General features: G+C 38.6%; 1 protein-coding gene across 1 annotated transcript; it reads left to right on the top strand.

Moving 5' to 3' along the window:
• The first annotated feature begins 20095 nt into the window (after positions 1–20095).
• On the top strand, positions 20096–21028 carry LOC143673153 (olfactory receptor 14A16-like). The gene has a single exon (XM_077147494.1). It carries the CDS (start codon positions 20096–20098, stop codon positions 21026–21028), a length of 933 nt encoding a protein of 310 aa, XP_077003609.1.
• Positions 21029–21455: the final 427 nt, after the last annotated feature.

Below are 21455 nucleotides of genomic sequence, written 5' to 3'. Positions count from 1 at the left end.
TTATGTCCATTATGTAGTTGCAGTCCTACTTCCCCCTGATAGTCAGGGTCAATCACCTCAGACAGTAATGTAATCCCCTTCTTAGCTTGTTGATCCAGTTGGGCATAAGTAGCCCGAAGTAACCAGGTGGCAGTCTTAGATTCCAGTTCAATAGAATCATTGTTGTTTCTCCTGGTGGAAGCACTCCCCATTTTGGAGCTAAAACCTGTAGACCAACAGAGCTCAGGGTCACAGGAACAGGAAGCAAAAATATGCCTTGTGGGTCACTAGGGGTAATAGTGAGTGGTACCACTCCCATTTCCACCCCTTGGTTCCTGGACCCATGGATCCTGGCTGTGGGAGAAACAGCACCATATAGCGGATGCTGATTCAGAGCATTTACAGCTTCCTGGAGGACATTAGCCCAGACTTTCAAGGTATTCCCACCTAGTTGGCACTGTAATTGAGTTTTCAAAAGGCCATTCCACCATTTTATCAGTCCAGCTGCTTTTGGATGATGGGGAATATGGTAAGATCAGAGAATTCCATGAGCATGTGCCTATTCCCACACTTCATTTGCTGTAAAGTGTGTTCCTTGATCAGAAGCAATGCTATGATGGATAAGGCATTCTGTAAGCCCATGGATGGTAGTTTTGGCAGAAGCATTGCATGCAGGGAAAGCAAACCCATATCCAGAGTATGTGTCTATTCCAGTTACAATAAATTGCTGCTCCTTCCATGAAGGGAGTGGTCCAATATAATCAACCTGCCACCATGTAGATCCTTGGTCACCTCAGGGAATGGTGCCATATCGGGGGCTGAGTGTGGGTCTCTGCTGGTGGCAGACTGGGCACTCAGCAATGGCTGCATTCAAGTCAGCCTTGGTGAGTGGAACTCCATGTTGCTGAGCCCATGAATAACTTCCACCCCTACCACCATGACCACTGTTTTCATCAGCCCATTGGGCAATGACAGGAAGTGCTGGGGAAAGAGGCTGACTGGTATCCACAGAACAGGTCATCTTATCCACTTGATTATTAAAATCTTCCTCAGCTGAAGTCACCCTCTGCTATGCATTCACATGGGACACAAATATGTTCATGTTTTTAGCCCACTCAGAAAGGTCTATCCACATACTTCTCCCCCAGACCTCTTTGTCACCAATTTTCCAATTATGTTCTTTCCAAGTCCTTGATCATCCAGCTAAACCATTAACAACAGGAAATTGGCAGGAAAGTAGGGGTCATGGGTCTCAAACAATTCCAAAATACAGCAAGGTAAACTCCATTAGATTTCAAGGTCTGAGAGTCATCTATTGATTGATGTTTGTCTTCCAATCCTGAAGAAGCAGTAATTGCCATTATTTGCAGTTTGTTTACAATAGCCATGCTCTCCTGAAACTCTGAGTTAAAGGCCTCACCTTCTCCAAACCTTGGTGGCCAAGGTTTACAGAATGACATGAAAAAGGCTAACACTCTCTGCACATTAGGGTAACATCCAGGCTTTCCATAAATGCCAGAACACAGGCCCCAACATTTGTTCCACAAAGTTGTGGAGAAATTTTGTTGGGTATACCTTCAGCTCACAGGGATCCAAATCATCAGACAGAATAACCTTAAATTGATCCTTCTTGCATAAAGCATTTCAAGTTCTAACGTTCACTGCAATGCTGACTTATCACATGGTCAATTTAACTGTAGGGGATCATTGTCTAGAAGCTCAAGGAGGTCTTGATAGAGCTGTTTCTGGTCCTAGTTTCAGAGCACACATCTAGATAGGCTCAGAATTTTCCAAAGCATAAATTTATGAGTTCTTTGTTCTTAAGAGTTCAGTTTTCAGCTAATCACTTTCTTCTCACATTTCACTATAACCTGCAAGGAGAAACCAGTGTATACATTCCACACTTAGCTAGAAACCCTCACAATGAAAAGTTCAAGTCCATCACTTTCAAGTTCTGTCTTCAATATGATGACAGAATCCAGTTTTGCCAATTATCTTCCACTTTAAAACAAGGATCATCTTTCTCCCAGTTTCCAATAACACATTCATCATTTCCACTTGGGACTCATTCCCTTAATTTCTGTATTCCTTCAAACAGTCTCTTCAAAGCAATCTAGGCCATTTCTATCAAGCATCTAACAATTATTTCAGCTTCTACCCATTTCCAAATTCCAAAGCCATTTAAACATTTATATTATTTGCAATAGCCTCACCTCTCTTTTCCTGGTAACAAAATTTGTTTTTGTTCCTTTGCTACTCAAGCAAACATGATGCTATGGGTTGAAAATAGGGCAATTTATAACTTCACAGTTTTGAGGCTAGGAGAATTCAAATTCAAGACATCATTGAAGTGATGCTTTCTAATTGCAGACTGATAATCTGGAGTTGGCTGCAGAGATCCTTGTTTCTGGATTCTTCTGTCAAATGGTAATGCACCTGGTAGTTTTTCCTGAAGTTTCCCTTCTCTTCTGTGTTTTATTGACATTCATTTTCTTGTTCCCATAGCGTTTTCTCTCTGTGTCCATATTTTTTCAGTTTGTTAAGGACTCCAATAGTAGGATTAAAATCCGTCCTAATTTGGTTGGGCCACACATTAACTGATGTAATCTTATCAAAAGGTTCTACTTATAATTGATTCACACCCACAGAGATGAATTTAATTTAAAAACAAGTTCTCTGGGGTACACAGCTCAAAGCCACCATAATGTAAATTAAAGGTGTTGCATCCCAAATGTATTTTGGAATTATAAATAAAAACAGATTTTCCAATATGCAGGAAGTCATTAAATTGAAATTGTTGCAATCAGAAACTAAGACATGTGCCATAAATTTATTTGTTAAAGTGCTTAAAAATGAAAAAGAAAATAAGGGCCAAATAAGATGATAATTGGCTACACACATTTGAAAGAGAATTAAGTGGATCTCATAAAATTGAAGATTATTGTTTAGAATAAAGATTAAATGAAATGAAAATAAAATATTAAAATAGTTAATGAAAGGTAGATATGAAAAATAACCCCAAACATTTCACAAAGAAGGAAATGAAATTTCATGTACACATAGTCATGCACACACACTCATACACACACATGCTACAACAAGATAGAATCAGTTAATGTATATGACAGAGAAAGGAGATATGAAAGAGAGGTAGCTTTTATTGTTAATGATGGACATCTCTTAAAATCATAAAAGATATGACTCCATGAGTTCAGAAAGATCAATTTGTCACAACCTAGATACATGGAAATATATCTTAAAGTCATTTGCAGGATATTAATTCTTATTTATACAGATCCAACATTTATCGTTCTCCAGGCTGCTTTGTTCTCTGAAGTCTGCCAGTCTTGGATTGCTAAAAGGGGAAGATTTAGGAGATCAGATAGAGATAATTAAGTTCAAATTAGGATGTTTATTCTCCAGCAATCTCGTTTTGGTGGTCCTTAAAATTGGTTGCATTCTCTAACAGAATCTCACCACTCTTTCCAGGCAGTCTCTCCAATCAGCACTCTCTATGTCTCTCTCTGTCAGTCTCTCTGTTTATTCCTTAAAACACTTCTGTCACTCACCACACTGAGTTGATGGGTGTTCTTCAAAATAAATAGCCTATACTCTTCAAAATATGATTGATAAATAGCAAAGAAAGTCTACTTCAGTTTAAAAATATATATGTAATGAATGATGTATACTGAACATTAGAACATAATTTTGACATAAATGTGGACATAATGGATGATGCAATTATAGATCTAAAGGTGTTGCTGGAAAATTTTACATTTCCTTAATGCATGAAGATATGAATCTATATTACTTATCTTTTTGTTATTATTTGCCAATTAGCTATTGATTTTATTTATTTAGTTAGTTGTAGGTTATTGTACTGGTTTGTTAAGCTTCCAGAATGCAATATACCAGAAATGGAACAGCTTTTGTAGAGGGAATTTAGTATGTTACAAGTTTACAGATCTAAGGCTAAGAAACTGTCCAACCTTAGGCACTAAGAAGAGGTTACCTTCACTCCAGAAAGGATGATTCCATCCAGAATGCCCTGGCATCTGCTGTTCCCTTGTTCCTGGACCCACTGCTTTCAGTCTGTGTTTCCTGTGTTCACTGCTTGGCACCTGTGGGCCTCACCTAGCACCTCTGGGACACATCTCTGGGATCATACCTTCTTAATATCTCATGTGAAGACACTTGGAAATGTATGTGGGGCCCTTGGTCCAACCCTTGGTCTCATGTTTGCTCTGAAGCAACTCATCTCCAAGTGGCTGCATCTGTTGTATCTTTTGGCTCTGCTGTGATGTTTCTTCAAAATGTTTCCCCTTTCAAAGGACTCCAGCAAACTTATCAAGATGTATCTTGAATGGGTGGAGTCACATCTTTATCTAATCAAAGGGTCACAAACACAATTTGGCATATCATGTCTCAATGGAGTTAATCTAATCAAAAGTCTCCACCCTATGGTTTTTAATTAGGATTAAAAGAAACAGCTGCCCCCCCCACCAGCTTGGATCAAGATTAAAGCATGGCTTCTGGGATATTTAATAGATTGAAACAAGTATATTCCAATTTCCTGACCCCCAAAAGACATGTTTTTTTCCACATCGAAAGCATGTTCACTCCAACACAGTATCAAAAAGCATTAAACAACTTCAGTAACAATACAAATACAATACAAAGTTTAAACCAATACAAAATCTTTCAAGTTCAGCTACAGGCATTGTCTATTCTAAGGCAAAAATTCTCCTCTGGTCCAGAGACAAATGAAACTCAGTACAAGTTATTTGCTGCCAATATACAAAGAAAAGACAGTTATAGGTATTTCCATTCCTATAGGGAAAAAATAAAAACTACACAGGAGTCACCAGGCCCAAACAGTTCTGTAAACCTGCAGGGAAAATTCCATTCAATTTCAAAGTCTGAGAGTCATTTATAACTGGGCTTTAGGAAACAACATTCTCACCCTTTCCAGGGTCTACACAGTGGCATTTCTCTGTGTCCAAATGCTGGGAAGCATTTCAACACTGGGATTCATTGAGGGAACTGCCTTTTATTGGCTCTACCTGATCCATGCATTGGAGCAGCACCTGGAGTCCCTACCATTTCTGGAGTACATACTCAAGCTCTCCAGAGCTCACATACCTTGCTGATGTGACCCACCCTCTCTGAGGCCTGAGATGGCACAATTCTTCTTGAATAATGAAGGCTCTGCTTAAAGGGCAAATTCACTCTCACCACATGTGTGGGTGGCCCTGCTTTTCAGGTATGAGGTTTCCTGGCTCCAAAACTTAGCTTCCATGATTCTGCCTCTGAGTCATTTTTCCTGCAATTTTTCCCTTTTAGTCAAGATTGGAAGTGGTCACATCTATGCAAATCCCACAGCACTTGTGTTGGTTTTTTATGCAGTATGCGGGAATCATAATGACAATAGGACTTTCCAGAAATCCTTTCCAGTTAACTTGTACTCTAATCCTGTCTATTTCTAAGTTGGCTGATTACGTCCATGTTTGCAATGATCCCATCACCGTTTCTTTCTAAAGCCTTATGAGAAGTGTCTTTAGAGTCCACACTTCCAGTAACAGTCACTTCAAAACATTCTAAGCCTTCTCCACCAAACCTCACATAATTCTTACAGAGTCTTCCCCTTACCCATTTGTCATGGTCAGGTTCGTGTGTCAACTTGGCCAAGTGGTGGTACCTGTTTGTCTGGTTGGGCAAGTGCTGGCCTGTCTGTTGTGATAAGCACATTTCATAGAATTAAACCATAATCGGTCAGCTGCATCCACAGCTGATTCCATTTGTAATCAGCCAAGGGGAATGCCTTCCACAATGAGTGATGCTCAATCAAATCACTGGAAGCCTTTTAAGGAGGATTCAGAAAAGACAGGTGCTCTTCCTGCTTTGGCTGATGAGCCTCTCCTGTGGAGTTCATCCAGACCCTTCATCAGAATCATCAGCTTCACAGACTGCCCTGTGGGTTTTGGACTCTGTGCTCCCATGGTCATGTGAGACACTTTAATAAATTTTATATTTGCGAGTGTTCCCAGTTGATTCTGTTTCTCTAGGGAACCTTAACTAATACATCTTGGTATCAGCAGTAGTTGTTAAGAAACAGAATCTTAAAAATGGGTTTTTATGAATGGTTTTCTACTCTGACTAGACTCGAGGGCACTGAGGACTCTGATTCCCATAATCAGAATGACACTCCCAATCCATGGAGTGAGTTGGCAAGAGAGAGAGTCAAAATATCACCATTTGATTCTCCTAATGTTTTGCTTATATGAAGCGAGGCTCTAAGGGATAATGTTTTTGACACCTTTACAGAGTTTTGTAGAAATAAGAGGTATAGAGATGTTGGTTGGTTGTTGTTAGATACACTGGCTACATTAAAGGAATGAAAGGGATGGGCTTAAGACTTCAAACGAGACGCTTAAGTGCTGCCTGACAGATGTAGATGTTTTTATGTGTATTATGAAGGAAAACCTTATTTCCTGTAGCTGTAGACTTGAGATCTTGGAAAATCAGACTCAGAATCTTATTGTTAGAGTAGCAACTTTGCAACTCAAACTGAAATCTCAGTCTTGCATGGTGTCAGCCATTAAAGTGAGAGCACTGATTGGAAAGGAGTGGGACCCTGAAAAATGGGATGGTGACATGTGGATTGATAATGATGTCAGGGATGAGGTTGAAAATCTAGATCATGCTGAGTCTTCTCTAGATAACCCTGTAATAGTTTGACCTGAGGACATAGCTGCCCCACTTCAAGCCTGCCTTGAGGAGTTGACCACCCAACCTCCTTCTAAAGAGATTATCCCTAGAGTGATTAATTGTGTTTCACCAGATGAAACTGCAAATGAAGGCCTTGAAGCAAATGTCTTGGAAGATATTTCTAATTCTTTTCATGACCCACCCCCACCACCCCTCATTTCTTCCAGACCTATAACTAGACTAAAGTCCCAATAGGCCCCTAAAGGTGAGGTACAAAGTATCACACATGAGGAGGTACGTTATACTCCAAAAGAACTGTGTGAGTTTACCAATTTATATAGACAGAAATCAGGGAAATATGCATGGCAATGGATTTTAAGAATATGGGAAAATGGTGCAAGGACTATAAGACTGGATCAGACTGAATGTAGTGATATGGGCCCACTAAGCAGAGATTCTGCATTTGATGTTATAGCATGAGGGGATATTAACAATTTGTTTGGGTAGTTGGTTGAAACATGGATCAAAAGGTGACCAACATTACCTGAGGTTGAAATGCCAGAACTGCCCTGGTATAATGTAGATGAGGGGATCCAGACACAAAGAGAGATTGGACTGTTAGAGTGGATTTAACATGCAAAGCCTGCTCTTACACCCCAAGAGTGTCTGGAGTATGCACCTTTTATCATAACAGTGAGAAATAAATTTGTGAGACCAGCAACATCATCTCTGAAGAGCTCTGTGGTTGCACTTCTCTGTAGATCAGATATTACTGTAGGAATTCCTGTTACTGAGCTGGAATCCTTAAACACATTGGGGATGATGGGATCGCAACTTGGCAGAAACCCGGTGGCGGTACTTAGTCAACAAAGACAGGGTAGATGTGGCTATTACAATAAACAGCAAACTCAAAGCAGGTGTCAAAATTATATGACTCGCAGATATTTGTGGCTTTGGCTCGTAAATCATGGAGTACCTAGAAATACAACAGAAGGGCAGTCTACTAAATTCTTGTTTGAGCTGTATAAACAAAAGAGTTCTAGGTCAAGTGAACAGAAGACTAACCAGAATTACAAAAATACAGAGTCATCCCCCTTAATCAATTTCCAAATTTGAGACAGTTTACAGACACAGAGCCCATTGAATGAAGGGAGGCCAAGTCCCTTTGAGGGATAACTCTGTTACACTGCCACAAATTTACACTATTAATCTTCCTCCAAGTCTTCCCCAAGGAGAACAACAGCCTTTTTCCAGGGTAATTGTGCATTGGGGAAAAGGAAATTATCAGAGATGTTGGGGATTATTAGACACTGGTTCAGAAGTGACATTAATTCCAGGGGACCCAAAACATCACTCTGGCCCACCAGTCAGAGTGGGGGCTTATGGAGGCAAGGTGATCAATGGAGTTTTAACTCAGGTCCATCTCACAGTGGATACAGTGGGCCCCTGGACCCATCCCGTAGTTATTTGCCTGGTTCCAGAATGTATAATTGGTATAGAAATAGTGAGTAACTGGCAGAATCTTCTCATTGGCTCTCAAACTTATGCAGTGAGGGCTATTATGGTGGGAAAGGCCAAGTGGAAGCTACTAGACCTACCCCTACTGAGCAAAATAGTAAATCAGAATCAATACCAGATTCCTGGAGGGATTGCAGAGATTACTATCACTCTTTAGGACTTGAAAGATGCAGGTGTGATGATTCCCTCCACATCCCCATTCAACTCTCCTATTTGGCCTGTACAGAAAACAGATGGGTCTTGGAGGATGACAGTGGATTATTGTAAGCTCAACCAGGTGGTAACTCCAATTGCAGCTGCTGTTCCAGATGTGGTATCATTGCTTGAGCAAATCAATACATCCCCTGGTACCTGGTATGCAGCTATTGATCTGGCAAATGTTTTTTTTTCAATAATTGTTAGTAAGGACCACCAGAAACAGCTTGCTTTCAGCTGGCAAGGTCAGCAATATACTTTCACTGTCCTACCTCAGGGGTATATCAACTCTCCAGCCCTATGTCATAATCTTGTCTGCAGGGACCTTGATCATTTCTCCCTCCCACAAGACATCACACTGGCCCATAATATTGATGATATCATGTTGATTGGACCTAGTGAGCAAGAAGTAGCTACCACTATAGGCTTACTCATAAGGCATTTGCATGTCAGAAGATGGGAGATAAATCCAACAAAAATACAGGAACCCTCCACCTCAGTGAAATTTCCATGTGTCCAGTGGTGTGGGGAATGTCACGATATCCCTTCTAAGATGAAGGAGAAGTTCCTGCATCTGACCCCTCTTATGACCAAAAAAGAGGCACAATGCCTAGATGGTCACTTTGGATTTTGGCAACAACATATTTCTTATTTGGGTGTGCTAATCTGGCCCATTTATCGAGTGACCAGAAAAGCTGCTAATTTTGAGTGGGGACCTGAACAAGAGGAGGCTCTGTGACAGGTCCAGGCTGCTGTGCAAGCTGCTCTGCCACTTGAGCTGTATGATCCAGCACATCCAATAATGCAGGAAGTGTCAGTGGCAAACAGAAATGCTGTCTGAGACTTTTCAGGACCCTATAGGAGTATCACAGTGCAGACACTTAGGATTTTGTAGCAAAACCTTACCATCTGCTGCAGATAACTACTCTCTTTTTGAGCACCAGCTTTTGGCCTGTAGTGATTGAACACTTAACCATGGGCCACTAAGTTACTATGAGAACTGAGTTGTCTTTCATGAGCTGGATGTTGTCTAACCCACAAAGCCATAAAGTTGGGCTTGCATAGCAGCACTCTATTGTAAAATGGAAATGGTATATATGAGATAGGGCCAGAGTAGGTCCTGAAGGCACAAGTAAGTTACATGAGAAGTGGCCCAAATGTCCGTGGTTTCTACTCCTCCCACATTACCTTCTCTTTCCCAGACCAGAGCTATGGCCTCTTGGGGAGTACAGTGAATTGACTAAAGAAGAGAAAACTTGGGTCTGGTTTGCAGATGGTTCAGCATGATATGCAGGTACCACCCGAAAGTGGACAGCTGCAGCGCTACAACCAAGAATGTCTCTTTGAAGGACAGTGGTGAGGAGAAATCTTCCCAGTGAGCAGAACTTTGAGCAGTGCACCTGGTTGTTCATTTTGCTTGGAAGAAAAACTGGCCAGAGGCACATTTGTATACTCACTCATGTGCTGTTGCCCATGGTTTAGCTGGATGTTTAGGGAGTTGGAAAGACCATAATTGGAAAATTGATGACAAAGAGGCCTGGGGAAGAAGTATGTGGATTTTAGCCCACTTCCTGAGTGGGCTAAAACCATGAACATTTTTGTGTCCCATGTGAATGCACACCAGAGGGTGACTTCAGCAGAGGAAGGTTTTAATAATCAAATGGATAAGATGACCCATTCTGTGGATACCAGTCAGCCTCTTTCCCCATCAACTCCTGTCACTGCCCAATGGGATTATGAACAAAGTGGCCATGGTGGTAGGGATGGAGATTATGCATGGGCTCAGCAACATGGACTTCCACTCACCAAAGCTTATTTGGTTACAGCTATTTCTGAGCGCTCAATTTGCCAGAAGCAGAGATCCACACTCAGCCCCTTATATGGCACTATTCCCCCAGGTAACCAGTGAACTACATGGTGGCAGGTTGATTACATTAGACCACTCCCTTCATGGAAGGGCCAGTGATTTGTTCTAACTGGAAGAGACACACACTCTGGATATGGGTTTGCTTTCCCTGCATGCAATACTTCTGTCAAAACTACCATCCATGGGCTTATGTCTTATCCATTTTTATGGTATTCCACATAGCATTGTTTCTGAACAAGTGACACATTTCACAACAAATGAAGTGTAGGAATGGGCACATACTCATAGAATTCTGTGATCATACCATGTTCCCCATCATAAAGAAGCAGTTGGATTGATAGAATGGTGACTGGCCTTTTGAAACTCACTTATGATGCCAAACAGGTGGCAATAACTTGAAAGACCGGGGTAATGTTCTCCAGGAAGCTGTGTATGCTCTGAATCAAGGTCCACTGTATGGTGCTGTTTCTCCCATAGCCAGGAAACATGGGTCCAACAACCAAGGGGTGGAAATGGGAGTGGCACCACTCACTCTTACCCCTAGTGATCCACTAGGAAATTTTTGTTTCCTGTCCCTTTGAACCTGAGCTCTGCTGGTCTACAGGTTTTAATCCCAAATGTGGGAGTGCTTCCATCAGGAGAAACAACAATGATTTCATTGAACTGGAATCTAAGACTGCCACCTGGTCACTTTGGGCTGCTCATGCCCCTGGATCAACAAACCAAGAAAGGGTTTGCATTATTGCCTGGGGTGATTAACACTGACTGTCAGGGGGAAATATAAATGCAACTACCCAATCAGGTAAAGAAGAGTTTTCTTGGAATATAGGAGATCCCCTAGGGAGTCTTTTAGTATGACCATGCTCTGTGAGCAAAATCAATGGAAAACTGCAAGAGCCCAGTCCAGGCATGACTACCAATGGGTCTGAAACTTCAGGAATGAAGGTTGGGGTCACCCCACCAGGCAAAGAACCATGGTCAGCTAAAGTGTTTGCTGAGGGTAAAGGGAACATGGAATGGGTAGAAGGTAATGATAAATATGAACTATGACCACGTGATCAGTTACAGAAATGAGGACTGTGGTGCTGTTTTGTTCCTGTTATACTATTGAAGTTGTAAGATATCAAGTTTAAGAATGAATATTAACCAAGGACTTGCAACCTATTCTGGAGAGATTTAATGTGTTTCCAGTTATTTGCAGGACAGTTGAGTATTGTTAGGTGAAAGAAAAAAAGGTGTGTTTTATTGAATGCAGAATCTCTACTTAGTGGGCCCATACCAATAAATTCAGCCTGATCCAGCCTTATATTCCTCCCACCTTTATCCCACACCCTTGAAATCCATTGCCACATATATTCCCCTGATTTCTGTCTATATAAATTGGAAAACTCACACATTCTTTTGGGGTATGATGTATCTCCTCATGTGTGATACTTTGTACCTCACCTTTAGGGGCCTGTTGGGACTTTAGTCTAGTTATAGGTCTGGAAGAAATGAGGGGTGGTGGTGGTGGGTCATGAAAAGAATTAGAAATATCTCCCAAACCATTTGATTCAGAGCCTTCATTTGCAGTTTCATTTGATGAAACAGGATCAATCACTCTTGGGCTAATCCCTTCAGGAGGAAGTTGGGTGGTTAACTCCTCAAGGCAGGCTGGAAGTGAGGTGGTTATGTCCTCAGGGCAAATTATTACAGGGTTATCTAGAGAAGATTCAGCATGATCTAGGGTTTTGACCTCACCCCTGACATCATTATCAATCCATATGTCACCATGCCATTTTTCAGGATCCCACTCTTTTCCAATCAATGCCCTCATTTTAACGGCAGACACCATGCAAGAGTGAGCTTGCAGTTTACATTGTAAAGTTTTTACTCTAACAATAAGATTCTGAGTCTGATTTTCAGAGATCTTGAGTCTATGGCTACAGGAAATAAGATTTTCCTTCAGGATACTCATAGAAATGTCTATATCTGTCAGGCGATGCTGAAGCTTCTCATTTGAAGCCTAAAGACCATCCCTTTCACTCCTTAATGCAGCCAGTGTATATAACAACAACCAACCAACATATCTATACCTCTTATTTCTACAAAACTCTGTAGAGGTGTCAAAAATATTATCCCCCAGATCCTGCCTTCGTACAAGTGAAGCATTAGGAGAATCGAATGGTGCTATTTTGACTATCTCTCTTGCCAACTCACTCCATGAATTGGGAAGAGTCTGTCTTTTCTGAATCCTCCTTATAAGGCTTTCAGTGTTTAGATTAGGCATCACTCATTGCAGAAGACATGGCTCTTTGACTGATTACAAATGGAATCGGCTGTGGATGCAGCTGACGTGATCATGATTTAATTCTATCAAATGTCCTCATCGCAACAGACAAGCCATTACTTGCCCAACCACCATTTGGCCAAGGTGACACATGAACCTGACCATGACAGGTTCATGTGTCAACTTGACCAAGTGGAGTTACCTGTTTGTCTGGTTGTGCAAGTGCTGGCCAAGGGAAGTGTCTTCTGAAATGAGTAAGGCTCAATCTAATCACTGGAAGCCTTTGAAGGAGGACTCAGAAGAGACAATCTCTCTTTCTGCCTCAGCTGTTGAGCCTGTCCTGCCTGTGGCATTCATCCAGACCCTCCATTAGAATCATTGGCTTCACAGCCTGCCATATGGATTTTGGACTCTGTGTTCCCACAGTCATGTGAGACACTTTTATACATTTTATATTTGCAAGTATTCCATTTTGATTCTGTTTCTCTAAAGAACCCTAACTAATACAACATTTAAAAAGCTGTTCCAACACATTAAATATTTGCCAACCATAGCAGCCCCCCTCTCCTAGTACCAAAATCCATGTCAGTTTGCTAGGCTGCTGGATTGCAATATATGAGAAATGGAATGCCTTTTTTTTGGCATGGGCAGACTCCAGGAATTGAACTAAGTCTCTGGCATGGCAGATGAGAGTTCTGCCACTGAGCCACCTTTGCACCACACTAGAATGGCTTATAAACAGGGAATTTAATAAGTTACAAGTTTACAGTTCTAAGGCTGAGTGAATTTCCGAACTAAGACAGTAAGAAGAGGTTACCTTCACTCAAAAAATGGTACTGCCATTTGCAACACTTCTGTCAGCTGGGAACGAGCATGGCTAGCATCCAAGCTGCAGGACTCCATAGCTTTCATCCTTTATTTACTGTGGGAGTTCCTAACTTCAAAATTCTGTACCATTACTAAGCTCCTCCTCTGGGACACAACTCTGGGTTCTTGCATGCTTAATACTTTATGGGAAGGCACATGGCAACGTCTGTTGTGCCCTGGGTCTCATGTGGACTCTGAAGCAATTCTTCTCCAAGTGCCTGTATCTGCTCTTTCTTTTGGCTGTGCTCTGATGTTTCTTCAAAATATTTCCCCTTTTAAAGGACTCCAGTAAACTAATCAAGACCCACCTTGAATGGATGGAGTCTCATCTCCTTCTAGTCAAGGCCACACCCACAATTGGACAAACCACATCTCCATGGAGATAATGTAATCAAAAGTTTCTGCCCTAGAGCATTGAATCAGGAATAAAAGAAACAGTGCCTTCACAAGACTGGATCAGTATTAAAGCATGCCTTTTCCGAGGTACATAATATTTTCAAACAGCACAGTTATAGCTTAAGTTTTGTTTAATTTTACTATCCTTCTATCATGCTCAAACACTGTTACTTAGAATAACATGGGAACCCTTTCATTCATTTTCATGCTCTTGGCTCTTAATTCATTTCTATGCGTCTTAGTTTGCTAATGCTGCCAAAATGTAATCTACCAGAAATGTGTTGTCTTTTATAAAGGGGATCTATTAAAACACAGTTTTACAGTTCTGATGTAATTAAAATGTCAAAACTTGAAGCATCCATAGGAAGATACCTTGACTCAAGAAAGGCCAATGACATCTGAACCACCTCAGTCAGCTGGGAATACACATGATAGGTATCTGCTAGTCCTTTGGCTCCTGGTTTCAAACAGCTTCCCAAGTGGCATTTTCTTTCTGAATCTCCAGATGTTTCCTTCTGTGTTGTTTCTGAGATTTTTCCAAAGTGGTTCCCTATTAAAGGAGTCCATTAAGTAGACTAAGACTCACTTTGAAACCACCTTACATCTCCATAGAAACCACCAAATCAAAAGATCCCACCCACACTTGGATGGATTACATCTCCATGGAAACAATTTAATAAAAAACATCCTACCCAACAATAGGTCTGCCCCACAAGATTAGTTTAGGATAAAGTTCATGGCTTTTCTGGAGACACACAACAGCCTCAAAACAGCATATGACAGTAATATCTTAAACCCTGAATTTTGGAGCACAAGAATGCTGTAACAACTGGAAAGCTGGCCTCTAGTCTTAAATCTTCAAAATAGGGCAATTATTATATCATTGCCCTCACAGTACAAAAACTTTCATGATATTTGTTTTGTTTGTTAAAGCTTCTGGAATTAAGTATACAGAGCAGGGTTGACTTTTCAATGGGGATTTATTAAGACATCAAGAGAAAGATACCATTTTTCAGGAAACGCTGCTAGGGAGGCACATGACAATGCCTGCTGGTCCTTCTCTTCTGTATTCTGGTTTCAATGACTCTCTTTCCCAGTGTTTCTATGGGATCTCTCTTAGCATCTGTGGATCTATCTCCCTCAGTGAGCTCTCTCCTGGTGGTTCTCTCTAAACTAAATTTCTCACTCTCTCTCTCTCTCTATCTTTCTCTCTTCCATTTCTCTCTATTTCTCTCTCTCTGACCACCTCTCTCCCTTCCTCTGGCCCTTCCTCTCAAGGTCTCTCCAAATGTCATTGCCTTTTACCTTCTCATGAATGACTCCACCTTGAAAGGGCTACATCACGTCCCAGTTTATACCACCTAATTAAAATGTCCCACCCACAGCAGATTGCCTTTTCTGGGGCATATAACAGCTCCAAATTAATACAATATTTTTGTATCACTTTTATTCAGGATTCATAGTATGTGCACTCTATCACAAATCCACTCCCTGAAAAGAATTGATTCCTATATTTAATTCATCACAAATTATAAAAAATAATGTGTGTTTGGCAAACTAATGTGGCACTATGAAATTATTTACATTCCCATGTCTAGTTGTGCAAGTCAGCATTTTACTTCATTATAATACTAAAGTTTTGCATGCATTAGACAAGAAAAATACAAATGAAATTAGGAAAAATACAATGAAATTAAGAAATACATAGTTTGGGTTACAATGACATTTAAAACAGTCATTTATCTCTACTTCTTCCCATAAAACAATTAAATAAGAGTGAAATTAAAGGGGAAATACCTGGCACTTTTGTATGGTGAGAGTTCATATAAAAGGGGATAAAAGTCCACATCTGCTCTCCACCTCAGGAGAGAAGAACTCACTATCCTTCAGACAGAAGTAGTGGCATTTGGAAGCTGCAGAGTTTGAGGTAGAGAATCATCAACCCGGAAAAAAAATGTTCTATAAAGAGGGATCTGTAGATAAGACCTATACACTGAAAAGAGAGTTCTGATATTATATAATGTGAATCCCTTAATTCCTTCTAAAGATGTTTGAAGAATGCTAATGACTAAGGTAACACTCCACTGAGAGTATCCTTGGGAATGACTTTCTGAAGGAAATTACTTCTGGAAATAACTGATATTTCAGACCCCTTAAAATCCCTTAGCCTTGATCATTGAAGTTAAACTGTTCACAAGCTTAATCCATGCTCATTGCACTTCCAATACATTTCCTACTGTTAATATTGAAGATAAACTTAGGGTCCTATCATGTGTTTGTGGAATGTTTCTAATTTTTATGCAGAATAAAAGAAAAATAATATTGATAGGAAAAGGAAACCAAGAATAAATGAACATTGCAGATAATAGAAGAAAAAACAAAAACTCATATAAATGTTATCACAGAAAAAATAAGGAGAATCCCTCCAATTAAAACATGTGAGATAGTGTCTCCCAAGTTTAGAATGAAAGTGTTCTTAATATGTGAAAATTGTATCTCAGAAATAATATCATGCCACAGAAAATTTGGAAGAGTACAGAGAAGAAGGATAGAGAAATTAAAATTTTAAGAAAAATGTTTGTAAAATAATGTCAATATCAGAAAGAATAATAAAATTCCAGAAAGAGGAAAAAAAAGGAAAGGAAAGAAAATTATCAAAAAGTAAAACAAAATAAGATTATTCCTCAGAATGAAGGAAATGAATTTTTAAAATGACCAAGTGAGAAGTCAAAGCTATAATCTATAAACAGAAATAAAAATATTATACCATGGCACATACTTGTAAAATTCCAAAGTACTGTAAATAAAGAGACTTTTCAAGATGACACAGCAATAAAAAAATTAAAAAAAAAAAATTCAACTGACGGTGCATTATAATGGGATGATCTTTTAACACAGGTAATTTGACTGGGGTGGAAGGGTGGAGAAATTCAAATATTTATGAAAACCAATTTTCAGCTTACTGTCTTCACACAATCACAGCAAAACTCTATCAAGGATAAAATTCTTGCTTATCTGGAACATGTGTTTTTAATTGCTTTGGCCCTTTATTGTAATATTATTATTAATTGTAATATTATTTTGCTGGCAATGGACTTATAGGTATAAATTTAAAAAAAAAAAAAGAAGCCAAAAAGTAATATCTTAATCAGAATAGTTCAACCCAATATCTAACGTAGGTTATATAAATAAATAAATGTGGTATTATTACATGGAAAAAAATTTATGCTACGCAATTAAATATTCCCAGAAATAGTGTTTTTCTCTCACTTCGACCATTGCCTGTGTTGCCAAGCTCATCAACCACACATCCCCACAACAAGAATACTGCAATTATTTCATGTTCTCAATTCCAGTCAGCTTCCTGGACGGTCTACTTTTGTCAGACAATGGTCAAGTTCAAATATACATTGGCTCATATCACTCTGCTGCTCAAATAATCCGGGTTTTACTCCCTGGCTAGTACAAACTAAAAATACATCCCATGAATGGCAGTGTCCATTGATGTAACCCTTTTCCTCATTTCCTTTCTCCATCATCTTCTCCTACCCAGCTCTCCCCGGGGCTGCTCTGCCCTCTGCTGGTCACCTGGAACCTTCCTTCCTTCCTTGGGGATGGGCTTTTTATGAACCTTCTGCCTGTCACACCATCCTCAGGTAGGGATGTGATGAGCAGATTAGGGGAGGTAATAAAGGCTACTCAAGAAATAAAGACTGGGTGGTTGGAAGCTAGAATTAATTATAGTTCTCTTCTTGAATGTACAAGTTCCTGAGAGAATAAAAAATTCTACATACTGATTCACTAATTACTCAGTGAGATTTTATTATTGGCTGATACTAATTACGAAAGTTGGTGCAGACAAAGATAGCCTATTTTCCCTTCAGAATCAAACAGTTTGATAAATTATCATCCTGGGGCGATGTCCAAGCCCATGGGAGAGCAGTAACGTGTAAAATGATCGCGCTCTTCAGCCCACACTGTCTGCCAACATGGATAGGTAGATTACATGGGCATCATCTACATGCTCAGAGAAATGAACATGTTCTTTATCTCTACAGAAATGAGGTTTACAACCTCCTTCTGCGCTTGTGGTAATTTCACTTGTCCTGAATCTCAGAAGAAATAAGGACTGGAGGTACAAAAGTAAGTCTTTTTGGTAGAAAAAAATCATTTTAGATATAACATACCTGAGAAATAAAACAGTAGCTAAATGTCCTTATTTAAACAATAGGGAAAAATAAGAAAATATAAAAGGACCATATTAAAATCATATTACTGTCTGGTGTTCTAATTATTTAATGTAGCATTTAGTTAAATAATTAAATTAATTATTTAATCCAGCATCCTTGGGATGAAATACAAAGGGGGATCATATTAAATTTGTCTTTTTCTTAAATATTCCAAAAGAGGTTATGTTTTTTAATATTCTTGGCATACTTATAATATCTTGGTTTATAAGTGTATATGATGATTAAAGAGTGTTTCATTTAGCTCAATATGAAGAAAATGGATTCAATATTACATGAAATCACAACAATTAACATGATGATTAATGAAAGTCGTATATAAATAATACATGAAGAAAGTTAAAAACTAATTATGCTGTGTTTAAAAATATAATATTCAGCCCTATACTAACATTGATGGGTAACTGAGTCAGAATTACCAAGAACTTTGCTGGAGGTTATTTTTCCTATTTTATTTTCTTCTCACTAAAAGACACAGATAAGTATGGATGTTTGAAATATATGCATGAATGGTCATTAACCTTTCTTTACTCAAACACTCAGGGGAAATGATTAACTTTTTATGATGAAGAATCCACAATACTTTAAACAGAAACAATAGCAGAGATGGACAAAGTCAAATTTTATTATAATAAACATTTTTATACCCCTCAAAATATTTACCCTATTAGAATGGAATACAACCAATTTCTCATTTTTTTTTCTTTTTAATAAAATCTAGGGATTCCTTTCCTCTAAGAAATTGGAGAATATTAAATTAGAGGTATTAAATGATAAATTATTTAATATCACCTCTCTCCCAAACCTAGTAACCAATATTTACTGTTTTCTTTCCATTATCCATGCCATGGAGAGAGAATAAGTATATTTTTAAAAGGAGTTTAAGAGGAGTCCACTGATAGGTGAATTGTAAAGTATATTCTCAAATATATGATAAATGTACATGAAGGATGAAGAATAAATTCTGAACAAATATAAGGTATCAAACTGTCACTGAAAGAGGAATCATCCAGTATTTCATCACCCAGATGCCATCTGAATTTAGTTCCCATTCTATCTTCCCTTTTCCCCACTACATAATTGTATAGGAGTGATACAGGAATACAAGGAAGGTGAACTGATTGTGTTACTGACCTGAGACTGTTATAAAATATTTGTAGTATTTCAGATGTGCAGTTGATAATATCATGTTTTTAATACTTTAATAGATAGTAGAAAGAAAGAAAAAGGAGCTTGTGGGGAAAACATAATTATTTAACTTATTAGATATGGGGAAATTTAAATGAGGAAAAAATAAAAAATAGTTGCTGAGCAATGCCAATAATCTCAACCCATATATTGTAGGATATTTGAAAACTACTGTAACTGGGTTACTTATGAAATTCTATGTAGAAGACTGTAAATGAAAATAACTTGGAAATTGTGACAAAGAAACAAAAGAAGCTATTAACTAAATTCTGTACTAAAATTTTGAAATTTGTGAACTGTGCTAAATTGAATGATTTGAAGAGACAATAAGGCTAAAGATTTTATAGGAGTATCTGAGGAAAATTGACAATGAATAATTCGTATTTTTCTCAGAATTATTTACATCTCAAATTCTCAGAAATTATAATGAAATTGTGATTATAATTAACATGGGACAGAATGTAGAGACGGGAAGCTTGGGGAACAATATAGCTTTTGTTCCTTGGTCAATTCGTATTTACCTAAAGGTTTGGGAGGGTTTTCATAGATTCACGTAAAATTTTAAGTCACCAAATATCAACATCTTTCACATAATATTTAAACAATATTTTAATGACAGACTTATTTGAACTTAAACTAAATTTGGTTAAATGAAAGCAAATTAGTCAATAAATGAGTTATGATCAATACACTGAAGACTATGCACATGGAAGTAATAGTTCAGTAATTCAAATAGGACATTACCATATGTAGAGACCAATTATGATATGTATACTCTTTACTCTTGTGAGATTTGAATTTGTTGATTTTTGTATCTTTCTTTTTGTTTATTGATATTTTGAACATATTATGAATGCAGTAATGAGAAATGAAACGACTGTGACTGAATTTATCCTCATGGGATTTCCTACTAGTCAACATATGTACATTTTGCATTCAATGCTCTTCTCATTCATTTATTTGTGGGCCCTGCTGGGGAATGCCCTCATTATCACGATAATAGCTTTGGACCAGCACCTCAAAACCCTCATGTACTTCTTCCTGAAAAATTTGTCCTGCCTGGATTTCTGCCTCATTTCAGTTACAACCCCCAAAACCATTGTCAACTCCTTGACCCACAACAACTCCATCTCCTTCCTTGGCTGCCTAGCACAAGTGTTTTTTATGGTGTTTTCAGCAACTGCAGAGGTGCTCCTCCTCACAGCAATGTCCTTTGATCGCTATGCTGCCATCTGCCATCCCCTGCACTATGAGGTCATCATGAACATGAGCGCATGTGTGCAGATGGCAGCTGTGTCTTGGGTGGGTGGTTTTCTGAATGCTGTGATACACACAGTTGGTACCTTCTCCTTCTCCTTCTGTGGGTCTAATGTGGTACATCAGTTTTTCTGTGGCATTCCCCAATTATTAGCTATTTCTTGTTCAGAAAATTTAATGAAAGAAATTGTGCCCATCCTCATTACTTCCATCTTGGATTTCTGCTGTTTCATTTTCATCACTGTTTCCTACATCTATATCTTCTCCACTGTCAGGAAGATTCCATCAAAAGTAGGCCAGTCAAAAGCCTACTCCACTTGTCTTCCACACTTGGTGGTCATTTTGTTATTTTTTTCCACTGGTTTCACTGCCCATCTAAAGCCAACTTCAGGGTCCCCTTCTGTTTTTGACATAGTAATTTCTGTGTTCTACACTGTAGTACCCCCAACCTTGAATCCCATCATATATAGTCTAAGAAACAAGGCCATGAAGATGGCTTTTCATATGTTTAGAGAAAGAAGTATCATCAAAAAGTAGAATATATTGTTCTTAATCTTCAATAGCAAAAATAATTTACAAGTTTAAACCTACTATTTAATTCAGTTTTCCTCCAAATTTTATAAGTAAATATTTAAAAGGCAAAAAAAGGGTCACTGCCTCATTAGGTATTTTCATTGAGCAGAGAAATTGCATGTCTCTGTTATTATTAAACTTTGAGAATTCCTAAAGTTATGGATCTTTTTTCCAACCCGCTACTTAAATATTATTCATGAACTGAATTCTAGATATTTTTATGTGATGAAAATAAACATATTTGCTTAGAAAAGACAAGTACACATTACCAATTTTTACCAAAAATAAGAAAAAACAAGTGCACAAACATAAAGCTACTCCATATCTGTATTCTCATATTGTCATTAATTCATATACTAAAACCTTGTAGGATCTTTTGGCTCATTTTTAT

This window comes from Tamandua tetradactyla, unplaced genomic scaffold, assembly GCF_023851605.1.
Source record: "Tamandua tetradactyla isolate mTamTet1 unplaced genomic scaffold, mTamTet1.pri scaffold_153_ctg1, whole genome shotgun sequence".
NCBI classification, from domain to species: Eukaryota; Metazoa; Chordata; class Mammalia; order Pilosa; family Myrmecophagidae; genus Tamandua; species Tamandua tetradactyla.
Note: the sequence above shows the minus strand (reverse complement) of the source record. Positions and strands in the feature narration are given on the sequence as shown.